Here is a 20,706-nt window from a genome sequence, read left to right as displayed (position 1 = left end):
TGCCCAAATTCTTGTGGTTGTGATCCAGGGATTTTCATTAGAGAAGGGCCATTTGCAAAATTTGGATCCAGATCTGGATTTAGACCATCTCCAGAGTTCAAGCATATTTGAATTCCATGTTTTTATTCAGCCCACGACAGGAAGGATTTATAAAACGTGGCTCTGGGTTCAGATTTGCACACACGCTCTCTTGCTAGGAGAGCAAGCAAGTGCTTGGATCTAGGTTTTGGTTTGGGCCTTTCTCTAATTTTATATGCAAAATTAATCTCTCACTTCCATTCTGAATGGATGGCAACAGCAAGACAATGGACTTGGAAACTGGGAGGTGAGGGATAATTAGCACTTTGCATATGCAAAGCAATACATTAGTACAAAGTCTCTTTGGCTTTGCCTGCATTGGGCATTTGCCCTGATTCTGGGCATTTGGTCTCTGGCCACTGATGTAGCTGCACCAGTCCAAACCTGAAGTGAAAGGGGAGCAAGCTCTGCTGGTGCAAACAGAGGCTTTCGTAGTCTACACTGGAAGAGGTGCACTGGGGCAAACCCTACATCAATGGCTTGGCCATCGATTGCTGGAATCAAGGCAAATTCCCACTGACAAGGCCTCTGAAGTTCAAAGAGAGCATTGCCTTGATGAACCATCTCTCAATGGAATTTGACATAAATGGAGATGGGTGGCTTTCATTGGGACACTCTGATCTCCTCCTTGATGGGAGTTAGACTCATGGAGGAGGAACAGATCAGACCCCCATCTCTGACACTGGGAAACCAAAATCCTCTCCGGAAAAGGGCTTCTGGCTCCCCTAATTCATTTTGCCCTCCTCTCTTAACAGAGCATCCTTCGGGTGGTTTTCCATGATCGGCGTCTGCAATACACAGAACACCAGCAGCTGGAGGGCTGGAGATGGAGCCGGCCTGGAGACCGCATCCTTGATATAGGTGAGATTATTTCATTATGGTTCCCATAAAGTGTTTGGAGCTAGCTGTGAGCTGCATGAAGGATTTTTCAGAGTTTGCTTTTTTAGAAAAATTTTAATGGTGTGTGCATGTGCAGGGAGGGGTGAAAGAAACCACAGCTGCATTGGCTTAAACTGGATACCTCGTTGGTTGTCTTGGCTTTTCAAATGAGTCTGGTAACTGTATGAAAACTTGGTTGGTTGTCTTCAATTTAATATTTTTAAAATTTTAGGGGTTTTCTTCTACAGATATCCCACTGTCAGTCGGTATCTTAGATCCCAGGGCCAGCCCGACCCAGCTAAACACTGTTGAATTTCTGTGGGATCCGTCCAAAAGAGCATCTGCATTCATTCAGGTAAGGAATGAATGGATTTGCATGCAGTAAATGGAATGGTATGATGGAATAAGGATACACAGAGACTGAAAAAGTATCTGAGGTGTGGGAAAGAAATATACTAAGGAAAATACCCATGCTCCATCGATGAGTGTGTGCATTGATGTCCTATTTATAGGATATTCACTTGTGCCAATTTAGCTTTTGGGGGTGGGGCTGCATCTTCTATTCTTAACACATAGCACAGGCCCTGTTGTAGGTAGAATGATCTGTATGTCTCTTTAAATATCCACTCTCCTCTTAAAGATGGGTTTCATTTATGGGGGGGAAAAGGCCATAAACTCTAGTTTTGCAAACACCCCAAATGGCTCAGTGTCTGCAAAATCTCAGACTTCATGGGGCTTTCCCACCCTTAATATCTATTTTTTTTTTTTTAAATCTGTATGTATGCGACACCAAAGCCTGCTTTTCTATATGTTCAGTTTTTCTCCAGGCTGCTTGTCCTGTCATTCTTCTGAACTCTCTTTATTTTGTTCTGAACTCTTTCTACGTTTCCTCCAGAAAATAAGAGATGGGCCAGAACTAAACTTGAAACCCCCACTTGCATATACGCCTGAACTTCAGGGGCTTGAAATTCAGATCTTTTGCAACTTTGAGCCATCTCTAGTTATAAAGACAGCTTCTGTTTCGCCAGGTACATTGTATCAGCACAGAATTTACGCCAAGGAAACATGGTGGAGAGAAAGGGGTGCCCTTCAGGATACAAATCGACACATTTAAACAGAATGAGAATGGCGAATATACCGAACACTTGCATTCTGCAAGCTGCCAGATCAAAGTGTTCAAGGTATGGGCTAGTTCGGTTTTCCCAAATTCTCTCTGGAGTTCGAGACACGGGAAATATTGCTCTTGCTGTGTGCAAGGTTTTAAAAATGTTGGTTAGTATTTCAGGCATTACAATAAAGCAAAAGAATAAAGGTATTAAACAGGTGTGCTCGTACTCTTATCAGTAGTACCCGTTATGGAAAAGGCACAACATCCTAGCAACAGAGATCTCAAAGTGCACTGCACAGCTAGCTATGTTCAGTGGACCGGCTTCATGCACTCAGACCGAGATCTGCCCAGATCTCAGTCCTTTCTGTTCTCTGGATTTTTAAACAATCAACTCTGCTTGGAGGGGCTCACAGCTCCTTGGGAAGGCACCAATGCACAGAATAGAGCTCTCATATCCGAGTCTCTTCAACCGTAAAAGATATTGCTCATTGAGTCACCAATAGCAGGAAAGAATTAGCCATAGAGATGGTCCGTATATTCTACCTGTTCCAGTCCCGGCACTTGGTAACTTCTGTCACTGCCTGTTAAGATACCAAAGCCAACCTTTGCTCTATTACAGTGGTCCCCAACTTGTTCCATGGGGCGGGTGCCGGATGACTAGCCGCGAGGACCGTAGCCGCTGGACAAGCAGCCACCGAAATGCCGCCGTGAAGCGGCAATGTCAAGAGGCGTCATCGCCAAAATGCCGCCAAAATTCGGTGGCATTTTGGCGGTAGCGCTTCTTGACCTTGCCGCTTCTTGGAATCTGGCTCCTTTTTTAGTTTAGTTAGTTTTTAGTTAGCTCTTCCTGAGTAGCGGAGGAGAATAACGACTCCCTAGACTACCCTCAGATAAGCCCTCGAGAAGGGCCTTAAATGTTCCAAGTAGTTCTCCTCTATGCCACACAACGGAGAGGAAGATGGCCAACCTAGTTCTCGGTCTCTGTTCATGTCTGAAGCTTTTTGGCAAACCTGGAACGAGCAGGTACTTGAATCCATTTTGGGACGGGTGATCAGGGTTTCGGTTAGATCTGAATCTAAACTTCCCCATAGACTGGTGGGGAGCATGGAGGCTGGATTTGGTGATCCACTCTGACCCCTCTTTAGTTTTCATAACATCTATAGTCCCTGGAGAAATAACACAGGTGTTCATTGAAGTGTGTTTCTCCATCAGAGATTCAGGCTCTAAAATAGTATCAAATCCTGTGAAAGCAAACCGCTTGTGTAGCACTCAACATGTTTAGGAAATGCTACAGGCATGACAATATTAACAAAGGATGTTGTAGATCCAGTAGAGGTTTTTCTATGAACTGCTGCTTGGAAAATAGAGGCCTTGTCCTGCCCTTCTTTCATGTATAGAAAGCCCATTGCTGTCAATGAGGCTTTTGTGCACAGATCAGATGAAACCTATGGCCCCCTGTTACCCACCCTGTGAAGCGAGGCATAAGGAAAAGCTTGTGCTCTGTGCTTCTAGCCTAAGGGAGCTGACAGAAAGCAGAAAACTGACAGAGAGAAAATGGAGAAGAAGACTGCCCAAGAGAAGGAGAAATACCAGCCCTCCTATGATACGACCATTCTCACAGAGGTAAGATCCTTCAGTCATGTACAGCACACTGGTTTAATATGTCGGGCCACACACTTAAAATGACAAAAGGAATGACTTCTGCCCTGGGTTGAATGAGTTTGTGGGGATCCACTCGGCAAGGTCTCATTGAGACTGAGAGCTTAATGAAACTATATAAAAGGGATTAGACGTTTCATAAGAAGCTATATTAGATGGAACTAAAGTTTATAAGGAATATTGGACCCTTGTGCTTTAGAGCATAAACCAGCCATTAACTGGGTTAAGGAGCGATTGTCTTTCACCTCCCACCACCCCCTGAACTGTCCCCTCCAAATAAGTGTCCCATACATGTGGCTTACACTTTCCTCTGAACCATCTGGTACTGGGTGGAGTCAAAGACAGGATGCTGGAAGAGATGGTCTGATCCAATTGGCAATTCCTTTTCCTTCATGGATGTCCTTTAGAACAAGCCATTATAGTGAGCTTGGTCTTTGCTAGCTTCACTCTACAATGGGCTCACGTTTGAAGAATGTTGTGTGTGAGGTATGGGTCATATGAGATCTACTTTTTCTTCTTTTTAACATCATGATTACACTGTGCACTAAAGCTTGTGCATAACCCGTATTGGGCTGCAGAAGCACCAGCCAAGGGCACCTCTATAATCTGTTTAGGAGTCAGGTACCACCTTCCTTATGGGAATGTTCTACAGGCTGGCATTTTAGTCCTGGAACTGCCGCTGAGGGGAAGATCAAGTTTTTTTTATTTAAACAATGTCTCACTGGAACTCCTTAAGACGATTTAATTTTCTTTTTGCTTGTTTTAAATAAGCTCTCCCCATTCCCTAGGAGAACAGTTTTTGGTCTATAGTTACTTGGAATAATCAAAGACCATATAATTTGTCCTATAATCTAGTAGCCTTTGCTAGCAAGACCCTGCTGTGCAGAGAAACCTAATCCTACAGCATGGGCAGATACAGAGCTCTTGCTGTGAGTACCAGTGCACTTCAACACATTGAATCAGGAAATCCTCTAGCCCTGGTTGCCAACGAGTTAAATATTTGTTTAAAGCTGTGTTTGTGGAGGTGATAAAACTCCAAGAATTCCACAGATTGTCTCCTGCTTTATCACTGCAAACAGGGACACTGCATAGTATAGTCATGGGCTCTTAACAGGTTGACTACAGGGCCAGATTCTGTTGTTGTTGTTGTTCTGGATTTACATCACTGTAACCAACTCCATTGGCTTCAGTAAAGTTACTTTGGATTTACACCAGTGGAACTGAGTGTGGAATCAGGCCTATGTTTGCAGTGGTTTTTGGTAGCCTTTTGTGTGCCTGCCTTAGGTTTTCCTATAGCCTGTATTTATAAACTTGACTTCCTTTGTTGCTACCAGGCCAAATTCTGCTCTCACGCTGGTATAAACCTGACGTAACTCCACTGACGTGCCTGTGGCTCATCTAATTAGTCATTCTAGTCTGGAGTTACTTGGGATTTATAATTGAGACCAGAATCTGGCAGCTGGGAAATTTCTGTATTGCGGGCCAAATCCTGCCTTCAGTGAGAACTGATTTATAGGTGTTGCCCAGATGTAAGGAAGAGCACAGTTTGGCTCAGTGTTAGTTTGGGACAGGCTTTCTGAAAAGGAATATATGGAGAAAGCACAATTAGAACTAATTTGGGACCGCCTCAGTCCTCTTGCAATGCAGAGTATAGATCACTAAGCCTGCTCCTCCTTTCAGCAGGGGTAATTTGCTGACCTTAATGGAGTGACAGTGCCATACGTGGTGTGAGGGAAGAATCAGGCCCCCTATTTAAGCCTGCTTTGCTCAGTGTCCCCATTGGCTTTGTTTTTAGTGTTCTCCATGGCCAGATTTGCCTTATCAAGTGAACAACGCTCCATCTCCAAGTTACAACAGTTCTCCAAACAGCTTCAGCCTTGGAGATGGGTATGTAATAAATGCTTTCTCTTCTCAGTTGGCGTGTAGCGTGTGTGCGTGCATTGGTTTGATACCATATAATAGATCAAGAACCAGCTTAGCCTGGAGCTCAGTGCTTATTCCAGCTTTAAAGTCCACTCTTCCCACAAGAATTCCCAGAAGGAACTGGCTGCATTTCCCACCTCCTTGCAGTTTAACGGTCTGATTACGCATTCCCGATCTGTGTGCTGTATTGGGCAGGGGACGGTAATAATATTTTACACTGAGAGACTATGGGATGGTCAGTGAAAGTTCTGCTCTGTACATCAGTGAGGGCAGTGTTAGGTCTTAAGTGTTTTTATAACGGATATCTAGTGTTCTCATTTTAAATTTAATGTATGTAAACAGGCCTGATGATATCTCTGCTCTGCACTGACAGACTTAGGCCCTGTGAGGCAGGGGAAAATATTCAGACTGCAAAAATAGACACTAGCATGCTAGCTGATAACTCTCTTCTGAGCACTCACTCCTATTCAAAGGTAAATCATTAGCTCTATAGGCAAATCTTTAGCATTTTTTTTTAAGGCCCAGTCCACCCTGGAGGATAGAACATGTTTGTTTGAAACATGGTTTAAACCAGTTTGGGCTAACACTGTTCAAATACAATTTGCCCTGTTTAAAATAATAACACTGGGGTCAAATCATGGGGTCCTTCTTTACTCCGTTTTTGCGCAGGCAGACTCCTTTGAACATCCCTGGGAGTTTGATGGCTTGGCCCAGGGATGGTAAAATGTTTGTGCCCAGCCTGCATTGGCAGGTCAGACCCTCTTAGCATGATGGTTTGAGGATAGAGACTTGCCCAGCTGAAAAGTTTGAACTCAATGTTTTCCTCCCAATATGTGGGAGACCTGACAGTGCACTCTCAGTTGCTGTGATGTTTTGGTTCAGTACAGAGCTTAAGGGGCCTGATCATGCCCTCAGTTGCACCTCTGCAAACTCCAGTGAAGCCAATGGGAGTGCATGTGTGCAACTGATCATATGGTTCAGGGTCAAGGTTCGCTTTATTCTATAAATGTGACATTTAGGAGTAAACATGTTTTGCTTTCTGCAACCTGCTGAAGATTAATTCCATGCTAGTAGGATTATTAAATCTGATGGACCTCTCTTCCCTTCACTTCCCTCCACCACTTTTCCTTGGCACACATTCCTCTCAAGGAGTTAATGCAAGATCTTGCAGAGAGGGATTAGAAGGCACTAACTTTTTTCCTCCCACAAAGTCCATCTGCTTTCCATCCAGATGGATTTGTAAAGCAACATCAAAGGGGCAATGTCAATGGAAGTTTACTTGCAGAATTTTGCCCAAACTGATTTAAAAAATAACTGATCCAATCAGGGGGGAAAAATGTCAACTTGACATAAAATTCTTGACAGTCAAGACAAGGGGTTGGGGGGTGGGGAAAGACAACCAACAATTTTCAATGTCAATTTTAAAATAACGTTTTTTTCTCTCCCTGCTTTATACAATTTTTTAGCAACAGTTCTCCAACCCACCAAGTGGAGCTCCTGCCTCCCAGCAACGATGTAAGTATTTGAGATCATGTTAATGTGGTGCTTTTCTTTTTTTAGGACACTGCTGAGCAGTTCATTTCAAGACCCTCTTATTCTTTTTGCAATGTAGCACCTCCTTCCCTCTGCTTCTATTCAAGATGTCCAGCAGTGGCTTCATCGTAATAGGTTTTCTCCATTCTGTAGACTCTTCTCAAGTTTCTCGGGTGAGTTTAAGTGGTCCGTGTTTTTGTTTTGTTTTTCTGGTACAAGCGTGGATCATTCTTTGGAGGTTGGTAGCGTTTGTCAAAGAAAATGGTGAGCTGGGGTTTGGACGAACCCTAAAAAAGATTGGTCAGGGTTTCCAAAACTGGATGCCTAAAGTTAAGTTCCTAAGTCCCTATATAATCTTAATCGGAGCTGCTTAAATATTCAGCACTTGTGTGAACTGGGCCACTCATTTAGGTGCCAAAATCTGGGCTTTGAAGTCTAATTTTGGGCAACTTGGTTTTGAAAATCTCGGTCACTGAAATTCTACTCTCTCTCATTGGTGCATGAAATGTGCATGGGTTGTTCCAATTTAAGCTAACTTTCATCATGCGTTCGAGGAAGGAACTGACCGTGAATATCTGAAAGGTACATACTAGGAGGCGACACACTTTGTAGCTTGAGAAGGCTGAGCTTATTGGACATATCGGGGCTCCTTGGTTCCCTCTGTCTCTCCACCTACAAGCTCCCTGTGGGGCAACCTCCCAACTCCTTCTGTTTCAGGGACTCTCTGCAACTTCTCTCCTCATCTCCCTTCCTCCCCACCCTGACAGGGGTTCTGTGTGCCTCCCATTTTCCCCTCTCTCATATCAGGGTCACCCACTTCCCTCCTCCCCACCCCGTATGCTAGTAGCTCTGTGTGCACCTCTTTTCCAACCTTCCCTCCAATATGAGGGGCTCTGTGTGCCTCCCGTGCAATCCTCCATTCTCCCCCCACGTGCCAGTGCCTGTGTGTACACCCCATTTCTCCCCTTCCCCACCATTGCTAATCTGGGAGATAAATCCATTCAGTTTGTCAAGGTGTCAATGAGTCCAACTCTATTAGGAGGCTGGGGAGAGGTTGGGAATTGTTATGCTGGATGGTATTAATGGGTGCCATCAATCTGATGTTTGATCTAGAGATAATTGCGGAGATGTTTGAAGTTGTGGCTGTGGTAATCAGAAGGCAGGGGCTCCATGTGTCCCCCATTTCCCCAAAAATCAATAGGGGAAATCCAATATCCATTGTTGCCTAGTACTTTCTCCAGAGAGACCAGGTGGGTGAGGTGTAATCTCTCTTATTGGACCAACTTCAGTTAGTGAGAGAGACAAGAACTTGTCTCTCTCACCAACCGAAGTTGGTCCAATAAGAGAGATTACACCTCACCCACCTTTTCTTTCCAATATTCTGGGACTGAATATCATGGCCCCAACAATGCTGAATAGCATGTTCTCTGAAACATTTAAATTGGTCAGATGAGGCATTCAAAAGTTATGTTGCAGACAGACAAACAGAAATGTCATCAAGTTGAGTTTAAGACCTCCACAATCTTGGTCAACAAGAAGACATTTTAAAATGTCCCTGTGCAGCAGGAAAGCTAGGTCATGACCAGCCCTAGCCATCTAGGGCAGCAAGGGTTGCATGGCCAAATTCTGTTTCGTGTTACTCCATTAAAACCACATTGATGTGTGTAGTTGAGAGCAGATTTTGGTCCACTGACCAGGAACTCAATCTAGCTTGTGCATGTGGCAGTTGAAAGCACTTCCTCTGGACTACTGCTCATTATTGGCCATTCTGTGGACTTGCAGAAAATCTGTTGTGAAGGGATCGATTGCAGTGCACACCCTGGGAATGTTAACTGTTCATCCAGCATCTCTTAACTGGTCCAGCTGTACATGTTTCGGATTATTTGGAAGCTCTTTTGTTTTGTTTAACCTCTAAAAATAACCTCAAAATGTCTAGGTGCTGACTTACTGAAGATGTCCAAAGAAGATTTTGTTCAGATCTGTGGGCCTGCTGATGGAATTCGGCTCTTTAATGCAATCAAAGGAAGGTTTGTACCTATCTCTTCCAGATACTGCTATTGCGGCGTCCATTGGTGCTTCCAGTGTTAATTCAGTGTCTCTGGTTACAGCGCCTCTGTAAAGTCCTCGAAGTAGGTCTCCTTAGAGTCTGCTTGGCTCAGGGGGTTGGCAGTGGGCTATTCACCCTAAGGTATGGGTTTGAATACTGCCTCGGTCAGAGATGAGTGAAAAGTCATTAGCATAATGTGGTTTTCAGTGGTCTGTTTGGAATCAGTTAGTGGTCTCAATGTGTTTCCCAGTAGAGACATGTTCACATCCCATCTGGTACCTGTGTTGCCTGTCTCAGCAGAAACCAAGGTTTGAATGGACTAAAAAGACACAGCCCACAAATGCCTCTTAACCCTCATCAGGAGGCAGTGGCTACACTCACTAACCAACCGGGCTGGGTTCAGGTCAGTAACTGAGGGCTTTAGCCTTCTATGTACTAAGGGCCTCCTGTGTGGTGCTGAACACCCTCAATCTTATTTGCTTCATAGGAGTCGAGTCTGCTCAGCACCAATTCCATCATCTCCCAGGGTTAGGAAGCTTCAGTTACCAAATCTCCTGGCACATCTCCTCTCCTCTGCAACACTAATGTCAAGATTCTCCTTAACTGCTTTTTATGTACTACCCAAATGAGTCCACCACAGCTGTTCCAGTGCATTGTGGACCGGTTCACACCAACAACACAGTCTAATAACAAAGAATTTCGCTTTTGTTTTTAAACCCATAGAAACGTAAGGCCTAAAATGACAATTTATGTCTGTCAAGAACCAGAGCAGAACAGGTCTCATCTGCACCAAAAACGAGAGAATGGAGATGGTAATCTGTGTGGTAAGTTTCCTGACCTCTGCTCCCATAAGTGCTAGTCTGATGAGATGCGTTGGTTCTGAACTCCACATCTGACTGCTCCATGTCTGAAAAGTTAACAGTGGTTCACCCCAGCTGTAATTCCACTAGGTTGGCTTCAGCTCCACAAGGGCATGGAGCACAGACAGCATCCTGCCTGCCACAGAGATGCAACTTGTGCTGACTTGAGGGTTATTCAGGAAAGGCAGGTGATGTTTGCACTGCCACCCTCCCTCAAGGGAGCCATCAACACAGGGCAGTTTCTGCTAGTGGCTCCACAGTAGCCCCTACAATGGAATGCCACGAAGGAGACCAATTGAATCAGTGCATCCTCTCCCAGCTGTCCTGGCCATGCCCTCTCTCAAGCCGGCCCTGCCCACTTCAGGGGTTCTCCATGGCCCCCTTCAAGCCCTTGGATGGAAGGGAGATTGTGGCCCCTTTACCCTTCTAAAAATCAACATTGTCAAACGTTACCACCCATTGGTATCTGATCTACTGCAGTTATCACCTCACATGTAAAATGGGAAGTAACTGATAACACCATATAGGAGATGTTGACTTTTTAATGGCAAGCATTGTACTTTAGGCAACTGTTTCAGTTAATAGAATTTGAAGAACAGATGCAAGACTCTGCCCTTTTGAGAATGGCACATGCAGAAATGCCAGAGGGTAGTGGGGCCTGAAGGATAGGCCACAGGATTGGGCATCAGGAGATCCAGGTTCTGTTCTGGGCTCTGCTTCGAGATCTATGCCTGCAAAGAACTACACGTGTGCTAGGCTTTTTTCTTATAATATAGAAACTCATTCATCTTCCTGTAGCTCAAACTAATTCTCTTTCAGATGTATCCAAAGTGCCAAAATGGGGTCAGCAGAATCAAACGATTCTCTAAGAAAATCAACTAGCACTCGTATAAAGGGGGTTTCATTTAGTGTCTTGTGATGTGTGGTTTTATTGGCAGTTCTTGAGTCTTTCTGCAGGCAAATCTGGGCCAAAACGTATCTAGATTTTCCTTGCATTCTTACATGCAGAGAAATAAATATTAGCCATTTTGGGGCAGATCCTTAGCTGGTATAAATTGGTGCTACTTCAAAGGCACTATGCTAACTTACACCAGCTCCAGATCTAGCGCTTGATCTTTTATATCCAATTCATTCATTGAAGTCAAGCTTTTTGGTTGTATGTATAAAGGCTTGTTTCCCTTAATTATTGCAGTATATCATGCAGTCTTCTTGGAAGAGCTGACAACCCTGGAATTAATTGAGAAGATTGCAAACTTGTATAGCATTTCCCCACAGCAGATAAATCGGATCTATCGGCAAGGACCTACAGGGATCCATGTATTAGTGAGCAATGAGGTAAGGGGCTAAAGCAAACACATCTGGTATGAAGTATCAGAGTTCAAGACAGCTGCCTGACTCTTTCTTTCTTTTCTTATAGTTAAGCTGACCTTTAAAACTATGTAAGAGTCTCCAAGGGAACTAGTCGAGATTACTAAGCCTAAAAAATTTGTTTAACTATCACACTTGTCCAAGATATTTTTGAGTCTTAAATCAAAGAATTCAGCCATACAACTCTCCTTTTTTCTCCTTAAGAGAAGTTCCTTTTCAGTGATATTTGCTGTCGCATGAAATATATCTTAATTCCAATGAATGAGTGAATTTCAAAAGTGGTAACTTTTTGGGTACCAGATCTGAAAATCAGACTCTTTAAGGTTGGGCACCTGGAAATCACTTGCCAGTCACTCTTCCGTCTTAGCCAATGGCTGCAGACATTGAGCCAAAGCCATTGCTTTCTAGGTGTATGTAACAAAGTCCCTGAATTCTTGGCAGTTCCCTGCTTACACAAGCACTTCATAGTGAATTGCCCCACTCTTCTTTCTTTCTCTAAATGACTTACTCTTTTCATGCACCAGAATCACTTAAGGAGCTTCATTTAGATGGACTGGCCCTACACCTGAAAGGAACGTTGTTAAAGCAAACGAAGCAGAGAGCGGGACTCAAATGGGGCCTAAATTTAAGCCTGTAATGCGTACTCTGAAAGTCTCCTTGCCATTTCACCCCGATTAAATCAGAAACCTTCAGCGTTTAATAAGCATGAAGTGCTTTGAGGCAACCTGTGAGGGAGGGAATTGCCTCAACTACCTCTGGTGTGAGGGGCCTTAATTAAATACTTAAGTTACTTATTAACAATATCTATTACTTTATTTTTGGTCTTTTGTGCTCTAGTGGCAGAGAGGCACAAGTGATGCAAAGGAGAGGCACTGAGTTAATGTACTTCATGCATCATTAGGTGCACACACACCCAGTGCAGTGAAGTCTAATTTGGGGTGGGCGGGGGGAGAGAGAGAGAGAGTAGGGGAGTTAACTTAGCCTGAGGGGAACCAGAGGTGGAAAGGGAGCTTAGCATGAGAACTTCAAGAGAATGGAAGTGGAATTGCTCTGCTTGCCACTGGGGGTCAAGTTTAAACAGGTAGGGGCCAGATTTTCAAGTGCTCAGCACACAATGGGAGCTAACGTCTCAAAAGAGCTCAAAAAGTTAGGCACTTAACTGCCTTCCAAGCTCTGGGCCTCAGCTCCCGTTGTAACACTTTTCCAGAGGAGCTCATCACTCTGTGCCCAACCTGATCAGTTATTTGGGGATTTAAATGGAAGCTGGACTTTTCTTTAAAATCTGTTTGCTTCTCATGAGTAACTAGCTCTGCTTAGGTTAGCTACTAACCCTACCAGCAGAGATCTCACTCTTCTCTTTGAGTTTCTCATATGATTTTGGTCAATGTGTATTGTCTACTTGCAGAGAGGAAGAAACAGGCAAATGTTACATGTAAGCAAAATAATCAGATGTATGCTGTCTAGCTTATTTTATTTAAGGACATTAATGATATTCCGTATGTACAGGAAGGACTCCATTTTTCCTTTTTTTAGGAGCAAACATCCTCTCATATTCAAAAGAATGAAATGATAGCAATGATCTACTCTTAACTGAGTGGCGTCCTTTCATTGGACAAATATTTCACTAGTAAACTAGACTTTAAAAGAAGGAACCATATCTCAGCAATTGTAAATCGGCATAGTTCCATTGAAATCAATGGAACTATACCAGCTTAGGATATGATCCATGACTTTTAACTTCCTGATAGTAAGATCTGTGGCCCTTGTCAGGCCTTGTTGACTTTAAAGGGTGTTTGCCACTGACTTTAGTGGTGCGAGATCAGGCCTTGTTGGAGAGGGACAATAGTCTCCCCAAGGAAGTTATAGAAGCCCTGGTGCTTGGGACACTTAAAAATAGACTGGTGAAAAACTAGTAAATGTATAATAAGCCTGCATGACGATCCTGACCCCACCTGATGTAAATTGACCTAAACCTGCTGAAGTCAATGGAGGTAGGCCAGTTTAAGGGCCAGACCCTCACCCGATCCAGAGTGGGGATGCACTGGGTGACTTGATGTAGCAGGAAAACATGAATTTGTGTGGTAATCTTTGGACTCGATCCTGCAAATGAGGAGCACTATAGATCTGATCCAGAAAAACACTTAAGCATGAGTTAGTCCCATTGGCTTTAATGGACTACTCCTATATTCAGTTGCTTTGCTGTATTGGGGCAAAATGCTCAGTGCTTTGTAAGATCTGATGCTCAGTTGATTGACCTTCCCTTTAAAAGTTATATTGGGCATTGAATTAAAACTTGTTGTGCTCAAAATGTTAAGACATCAACTGTTATGAAGAATTTTTGTTCTTGTTTTTTTCCTGCCATTCAGATGGTGCAAAACTTCCAGGATGAGTCTTGTTTTGTTATCAGCACATTAAAAGGTATGCTATTCTGATGCTACTTACCGTTTTATACTATTGCTTTCAACTGCCTAAGAACTTCAGGGAAAGAATGGTGGGGGGGGGGAGGGGGGATTGAGAAATGGAAAGGTGGGATATGGCAGATATAAATAACCAAAAGTTCTGTAAATGAAACTTTGGTTTCCTTTGTTGGCCATGTAAATTTAAGTAATGTGTAGCAAATAACACTGCAAAAGTCAAATGCATTAATGGACTAAAATATCTCCCATCCCCATTTAAATCCATATTCTGATAAGCGTAGACATAACTGAGGTGTAAAGTAATTATTCCTCGTAATGAAGGATTTTATTTTATGAAGAACCACTGTATCCTCTGAGATAAGAATCTGAGAGTGAGTATACAGGTAAATGAATCCTCAGACTAACTTCTTCATGAAGCATTTGAAGCCTTGAATCCCTTCTAAGCTATCTGGAAAAGGTTGACTTTTTCTGATTTGCATCTCTAGCATCAAGCACAACTGGAGTGGTAGCTGAATGCATAAAAATAAGTACTAGGGCCAAATTCTGCCCTCCCTTATACCAGTGTAAATCTGAAACTAAATTCTGCTCTGTTACATTGAATTTAGGTGGATTCTAAAGCCACTGAATTCAAAGGCCCAAACCTCAATTGGTGTAAACCATCTTAGCTCCATGGAAGCCAATTTTCAGTAGATGAGGATCTCGCCCATATTCTCTGTTTATACTGGTGCCAATTTGGCATAAGTCCATTGACATCACTAGTGTAAATTATCAGAATTTAGCCTTCATCGCCTATTAGAGTCATTTTTAAAAATGCTTTTGTATGAACGTTCAGTATTAATCCTTATTAATTAGTTATGGTAGCAGAGTGTAAGCTGCATTAGAGGAAAGACCAGAATGTTACATTTCTTCATCTTCTTTATATAAAATAGATCACAATAATCTTTGCACTGAAAAGCATTTTGCTATTACAGCTGAAAGCAACGATGGCTACCACATCATTTTAAAATGACCACTCGGCCTAGCAGGACTGTAACAGCCTAAAACTACGATGCCTCACCAAGATTGCTGCAACCCAGACTGGAAACATGAAGATCCATTTGGATAAAGCGCTCCCATGAACTGAAAAATACCAAAGGTCTTAAGGAAAAACAAACTTCGTAGACAAGTGGTTTTCTGAGAATGGAGATGAGAATATCTTCAGAGCGTCTGTGTATTTTTCTACCCCTTCCCTCCTATTTAGGCTTTTAAATTGTTGAGGGTCCTGCTTATTGCTCAGATACATCTGCCTTTTTCTAAAGGGAAATGCAAAACGAAAAGCAATTCTCATGGCTGGAACTGGTTTATCTACAGTGCCTTCTGAGTACTCTTGCATTCAGCACCAGTCTCATCTCAGATACAAGCTCTTATCCTCTTTCTAGACAGAGGACTATAGGTGGGATCCATGAACGGGCGTAGGTGTAACAACATTGAGTGTCATAGTGCCTAGAAAATCCCTGGAACAACATTGCGAGCCACAAAGCCAATTTAGACACCTTGGCTCCCTGTACAATGAATGGGGAGAGATAGGCACCTTTGACTGCGATCCACAAAGTCAACACGCTGCATGGAGGCACCTATCTTGGCTAGTGATCCACAAACTGGAGGAACACAGGTGTTTGGCTGCCCGTGTGGGACCCAAAACATAACAGCTGTGGGGAGGGGAGAAAAACTTCCCTTATCGTTAGCCTGGTGGATAGGGTACACTCATAGGATGTGGGAGATCCCCAGTGCAAGTGCCCCCCCCCCTCATCCTGAGGGGTAGAAACATGGAAGATCCCTGTTCAGATTCTCTCAATGTGAGGTCCCTAGCCACTAGGCTATGGAAAATTCTGAGGTGAGGTTCCCTCAGTTTCTCCTATTGAAGTTGTTCCATTGTTTAATTTAAAGTGGAATCTTTAGATGCCTAAGTCTGCTTGTTTTCTGGCCCAATTAATATTTAAGTATCTGCATGCATCCCGTCCTGTGTTCCTATAACCAGTCAGTTATGGCTGTTTGTGATTCACACTGCATTGTTCTATCTTTCCTCTTTAAAACAACAACCAACCAACACTTTCCTCTCCTTCTCAGTGCCCCTGGTGAGCATTTCGTCCTGCTGCCTTCCCATTCAATTTGACAACACAGCAGATACTGGGCTAATTTCCATTTTTGGTACCCTGCTAAGCTTTCTCTAGACCTCTTCTCCAGCTGCCCCCTCTCTTTTTTCACTCAGCTGTAGGACCTGTGTAGCTACATCTGTTCCACTGTTGCTACTAGAGGTGAATGTGTATTGTTCCATTTTAGCATGCTGCCAGAAGGACTCCACATGGATGGAAATGTACACACATACAATCCAATGATTTTTTTTTTTGGAGGATGCAAATGAGGACAAATCAAGGCGAACAATTCACACTATATTTTTTTAGCTTAGAATAGCTTCAGTCAAGTGCATTGTTTTTTGAGAATGACTTTAAATCTTTTGACAACTTAACTCTGGATTTATTCCATTCAACGAAAGTTTTTGGTAACTGATACTTGCTGTAAATGTTAGGTTTTAGTTGTGGTAGCTTCTGTTTTCTACATAAGCTATCTGCTGTAGCAAATGCAATCAAGTATCAGGGGGTAGCCGTGTTAGTTTATGCAATCAGTTTATTTGAATCTAAGATCAGGTAAGGGGGCATTCCGAATACTTGCTCCTCGCATACATCTGCTGTGTCATTCTTGCTTCCTGTTCGCATGCCTGTATCTACCATTCTCCTTTTCATCTTTATGGGCCTGATCTGGCTCCCATTGATTTCAATTGACGCTGGATCAGGCCCTTGTTGCATTTCACTCTTTTTGGTGGCTAATTAGGAGAGCTGATTGAAAATGAGAATTTCTTTCCTGTGGGCAATTGAGACTTTGCCATTTGTTTTTTTTGCCCTGAGTTGGTCTGAACAGTTGAAATACAAAACGTTTCACAGGATGAAAAGTTTTGAAAAACAGCCGTTTTGGAAATGTTGAAACCAAACATTTCAAATTGGAAGTGTCAAAACATTGTCAAAATGAGCTGTAGTTCAGGTGCCTCCTGCTCCACTTCTCCCCTGTGGGCTGGACTCCAGTTCCCATGATGCATTGTGTAGTAGCTTAGCCAGTGGGGGTGGAGTGGGAGGTGTGCGTGGCGGCGTAGTGCATTATGGAAGATGTAATGTGGGATGGAGTCCAGCCCACAGAGGAAAATGGGGATACAGGGCACTCTGGTAGATTGATTAATTTCTAATGGACACGCAACAATTTTTTAATTTTTTTTTCAAATAAATAAAATAAAATAAAATGCGGGGGGGCGGGGGAGAGAATCAACATTTTCCAATGGAAAGGTGTTTCTGTTAAAAAAAACAAACAAAAAAACCCTGCCTCTTCCTGTCCCCCCACCCCTCCCAATAAACAGTTACTACAGATATTTCCCAGCCTTCTCTGCTAATTAACATTTCAAATACAGGCCCTACTCTTGCCCAATTGGCTGCTTTGTACGCTGCCCCAGCTGAAACTTTGTGTAGAAAGGTGGCCAAAACTCTGGTTGAATGAATTTTATTCAAATTGGAGCAGGGAACTTTACTTGTGCCCCTTGTTTCCTGGGTGCAAGATCTGAGCCCCGTAGTTCTATCAGTCTGAGTGCTCCATTCCCTGATATGGACCCCTTGATTAAGATGAAGTGTGAATCCGAGGCAGTGCCGCAGAACTTCTCTGGGCACAAGTCAGGGGGACGGAATGTCTTTGATTTTGAAATGAAATGTCCTATAGTTAGTGATACAACTTTTATGTATCGAAATGCCCTAACTTGTGAAGGAATAACTATAGTTCTACTGGGATTACACTGACTCAATGGGACGCTTGGGAGACTGCACTTGCCTAACGAAAACCTATCTGTACAAATCTGTGTAGGTGCATCCTGGCTATAATGGTGCATTTTAAGAACTTCCTGCTGCCCGATTTCAGGGCTACTGGGGTTTTATAGAACGCCTACATAGACAGGTTATTAATATATTATGTCCTAAAGGCTATATGGGAATTTGCATTGACTAAAAAGATCTTGCTGTATAATCCACAGACTATGCTGTGATGGATGCATAGACCAAAAATCCTTATCAATACACTGCCAATGCATATAGGGACACCAGTCAGAGCAATATCTTTGGGTCAAATCTAGGAGCATGATGCAGGCAAACCTCCCACTGCAGTTATGGATGTTTTGCCTGAGTAAAGACTGAGCAAAGACTTCAGATTTTGTCCTCTTGGCTGTTCTGTATGTGTGTTAAATGTCTAAAGGAAAAAATCTCCACTATGCTCAAATTACTTTAGAATAACTTAGTTTTAATGTATAGCAGATTTGGAATCTATAGAAGTGCCTAAACGTCTGAAACCTGTTGTGATTTTGCCCTCTCTGATGTGCTTTTAAACTGGAACCAAAGCCCTGCTTCAGTCTCTCAGGAGAATGAGATTTCTGTAGTTTGCCTCTCTCCAGCTTTTTGTCCAGAATGTGTACAGTAGAACTTTAGATTCCTGGAGGTTCTAATGAAACCACACATTGTATCCTGAATGGTCGTGGGATCTGCAACAGTCACAATGCAATCTCTGGCTCAGAGCGGGATAGATGGGTGTGAATGAAAGCAATTTGGCACCTCCCAGCGTGTAACAAGGCACGAACATATTCCCAAAACAGAGCAACAGCTGAATTTATTTAACAAATCACCTTATCGACAGGCATACAGGAGTAAGTGTGTTGGGACAATTAGTGCCTAATTGGCGGTGGTTAGAGAAGTCTTGAAAGCACCTAAATATGCATCTATTCAGCTTCTGGAGGAAAAGGTACAAATGTGCTGATTTGAATGAGTACCTTCCTCTTAAAATGAGACAGTTGCTGTTAGACAAAATGCAAACTCCACTTGCTTCCCCAGGTACTCACTCCTTGTTATGTTAATTGGCCAGAATTTAAACAGTCTGAGATGTCTCCTGATGCTTTTCAGACTTGGCTCTAGTTGTATTGAGTGGGATCTAACTGGATATAAAATCTCACGCTAAACACATTGAAGAATATCTGGGTTTTTTTTTTTAAATCTATGGAGGGCAATTTCCTAATGATGTAATATATATACTATCCTGTGTATATTGACATGTATATGAGCTAGGTATTTGCTGTGTCCTTTGGCTTTAGTTGGCATTCTGCTTTGTTTAATTTCTATTCACTGTAATGAACTCTGGTTGATCAAGCTTAGAGACCCAACTGGTCCCATTGGGTAGAAATTTAAAAGTATGTAATCATTGCTGTGGTTTGAATTAAGCTTGGTACGCTTGAAATTTGATGCGTTTCTATGGTATAAACAGTGCCTTGGTAAAGACAACCATATTTTTATACTAATTCTGTTACTCTATATTGTAGCTTCTGGAAGACTGAGTTAAATACAGTTTTAAAAAAATAGATTGGGCAAAGCTTTGGAATAAAAGCTATTCCCTGAGCGGAACAACCACACAGCAACTATGATAGCTTGATGATGTATTGCTTAAATGTTTTGTTGTAATTCCAACAATCCTCCAAAGGATCACAGTGCTAGGGGTTTCATTTGACTGTACTTTCAAAGAAATGCTTGCTCAGATTGTGATTATTTTCTTCCTCCTTCAGCTATGAAACGAAATGGTTAACTTTCTGCATAATAAGCCAATACTCCTTAATACTTTGCTAAGATTATGATACAGCACAATGTACTCTGAGTGGGGCAAAAGTTGTACTGGGATTGGTATCTTTTCTATGGATGCAGATGAAAAGGCAGACTGGGCGTATATTTTAATTCACCCGTCTGTTTAAAAATGGGTTAAGATAGTGCCTAATTTTCTGTGCATTTCAGATTTGTACCTTTTTTTGGTAATTCCCTAAAATTTGTTCAGCTCTCGCCCCCCCCTCCTCTCCCCCAAGGTTTTTCAGGTTTTTTTTTTTTAATGGCTTGTATTTCTCTAAATTTAAAGTTGTTTTCCCAGTTTGCTTGGGGTAGGTGTTTTTCTTTCCAAGGGCTATGGGAGTCCCCTCTCTTCGCTGACAATGCAGCCATTGACCAGTAAGTCTGTGATTAGCAAAGGGTGAATGGAGGTGGTTAGAATGGAGGCTGAGGCATACCAGTTGTGAGTAATACTGCCACACCTTTTTGTTTTTGTTTTTTGTACGTGAAATAAAAAGCATATTTTGCACTGGCTATTGTACTGTTGTGCAGAAGAAAAGAAATCTGTATCTAGAATCTGTGCTCCAGTCAAAATGCGAATAAACTTGTTTGTAAGAAATATTTTGTCTGATGAAATATATTGTCCTTTAAACTTGGGTTGAGGCGGATGGTCCTTTTCGCTGTGGAAGGATGTCTTGCGGCACCGTTAACAGACGGCACTATCAGTTTGCCGGGCAAAGGCCTAGATTTATCTCCCAGCCTGAGCTCAGCTCTGTGTAGGGACCAAAGGTTTGATCCTGCTATGTGCTGATTGCTTTAGCCCTTCGGTGCTTTGCCTGAACAGGGCCAAAATGTTTGCAGGGTTGAGCCTGGAAGGAGTGGGCAAAGTTGGGTTTGTTACCATCACTCTTCTGCTATGCTTAGGGTTGCTCCTCTGCTGGGGTAGCTCTAACTTCACCCGGCTGCCAAAAGTCTCTATGCCCCATTCCAGCAGTGGGGAATAACTGGGCTATAGAAACACTATGGGCCATGCCACCCTTCCCCTTCCTCTTCCCAGGAGCAACCACATGTCTTCTATGCTGGAGGCTCCTGCAGAAGGCAGTGGTGGTTGTGCAGTGTCAGCACATGCTGA

General features: G+C 42.9%; 1 protein-coding gene across 2 annotated transcripts in view; it reads left to right on the top strand.

The window, feature by feature from the left end:
* The window catches only part of TFCP2L1 (transcription factor CP2 like 1), a 45,138-nt gene extending 24,945 nt beyond the window's left edge, over nucleotides 1-20,193 (top strand). For both annotated transcript variants that reach the window (XM_042843068.2, XM_005279775.5), the window contains 12 exons: nucleotides 834-939; nucleotides 1,206-1,312; nucleotides 1,986-2,138; nucleotides 3,578-3,688; nucleotides 5,520-5,611; nucleotides 7,114-7,162; nucleotides 7,260-7,353; nucleotides 9,117-9,207; nucleotides 9,951-10,051; nucleotides 11,280-11,422; nucleotides 13,822-13,873; nucleotides 14,844-20,193. In XM_042843068.2, the coding sequence (XP_042699002.1) occupies nucleotides 834-939; nucleotides 1,206-1,312; nucleotides 1,986-2,138; nucleotides 3,578-3,688; nucleotides 5,520-5,611; nucleotides 7,114-7,162; nucleotides 7,260-7,353; nucleotides 9,117-9,207; nucleotides 9,951-10,051; nucleotides 11,280-11,422; nucleotides 13,822-13,873; nucleotides 14,844-14,881 (1,137 nt within the window). In that variant the 3' untranslated portion in view covers nucleotides 14,882-20,193. The remainder of the gene's footprint in view (nucleotides 1-833; nucleotides 940-1,205; nucleotides 1,313-1,985; nucleotides 2,139-3,577; nucleotides 3,689-5,519; nucleotides 5,612-7,113; nucleotides 7,163-7,259; nucleotides 7,354-9,116; nucleotides 9,208-9,950; nucleotides 10,052-11,279; nucleotides 11,423-13,821; nucleotides 13,874-14,843) is intronic.
* Nucleotides 20,194-20,706: the final 513 nt, after the last annotated feature.

This window comes from Chrysemys picta, chromosome 11 (genome assembly GCF_011386835.1).
Source record: "Chrysemys picta bellii isolate R12L10 chromosome 11, ASM1138683v2, whole genome shotgun sequence".
In the NCBI taxonomy this organism is placed as follows: Eukaryota; Metazoa; Chordata; order Testudines; family Emydidae; genus Chrysemys; species Chrysemys picta.
The sequence above is the reverse complement of the archived record's forward strand: the minus strand, read 5'-3'. Positions and strand labels throughout refer to the sequence as shown.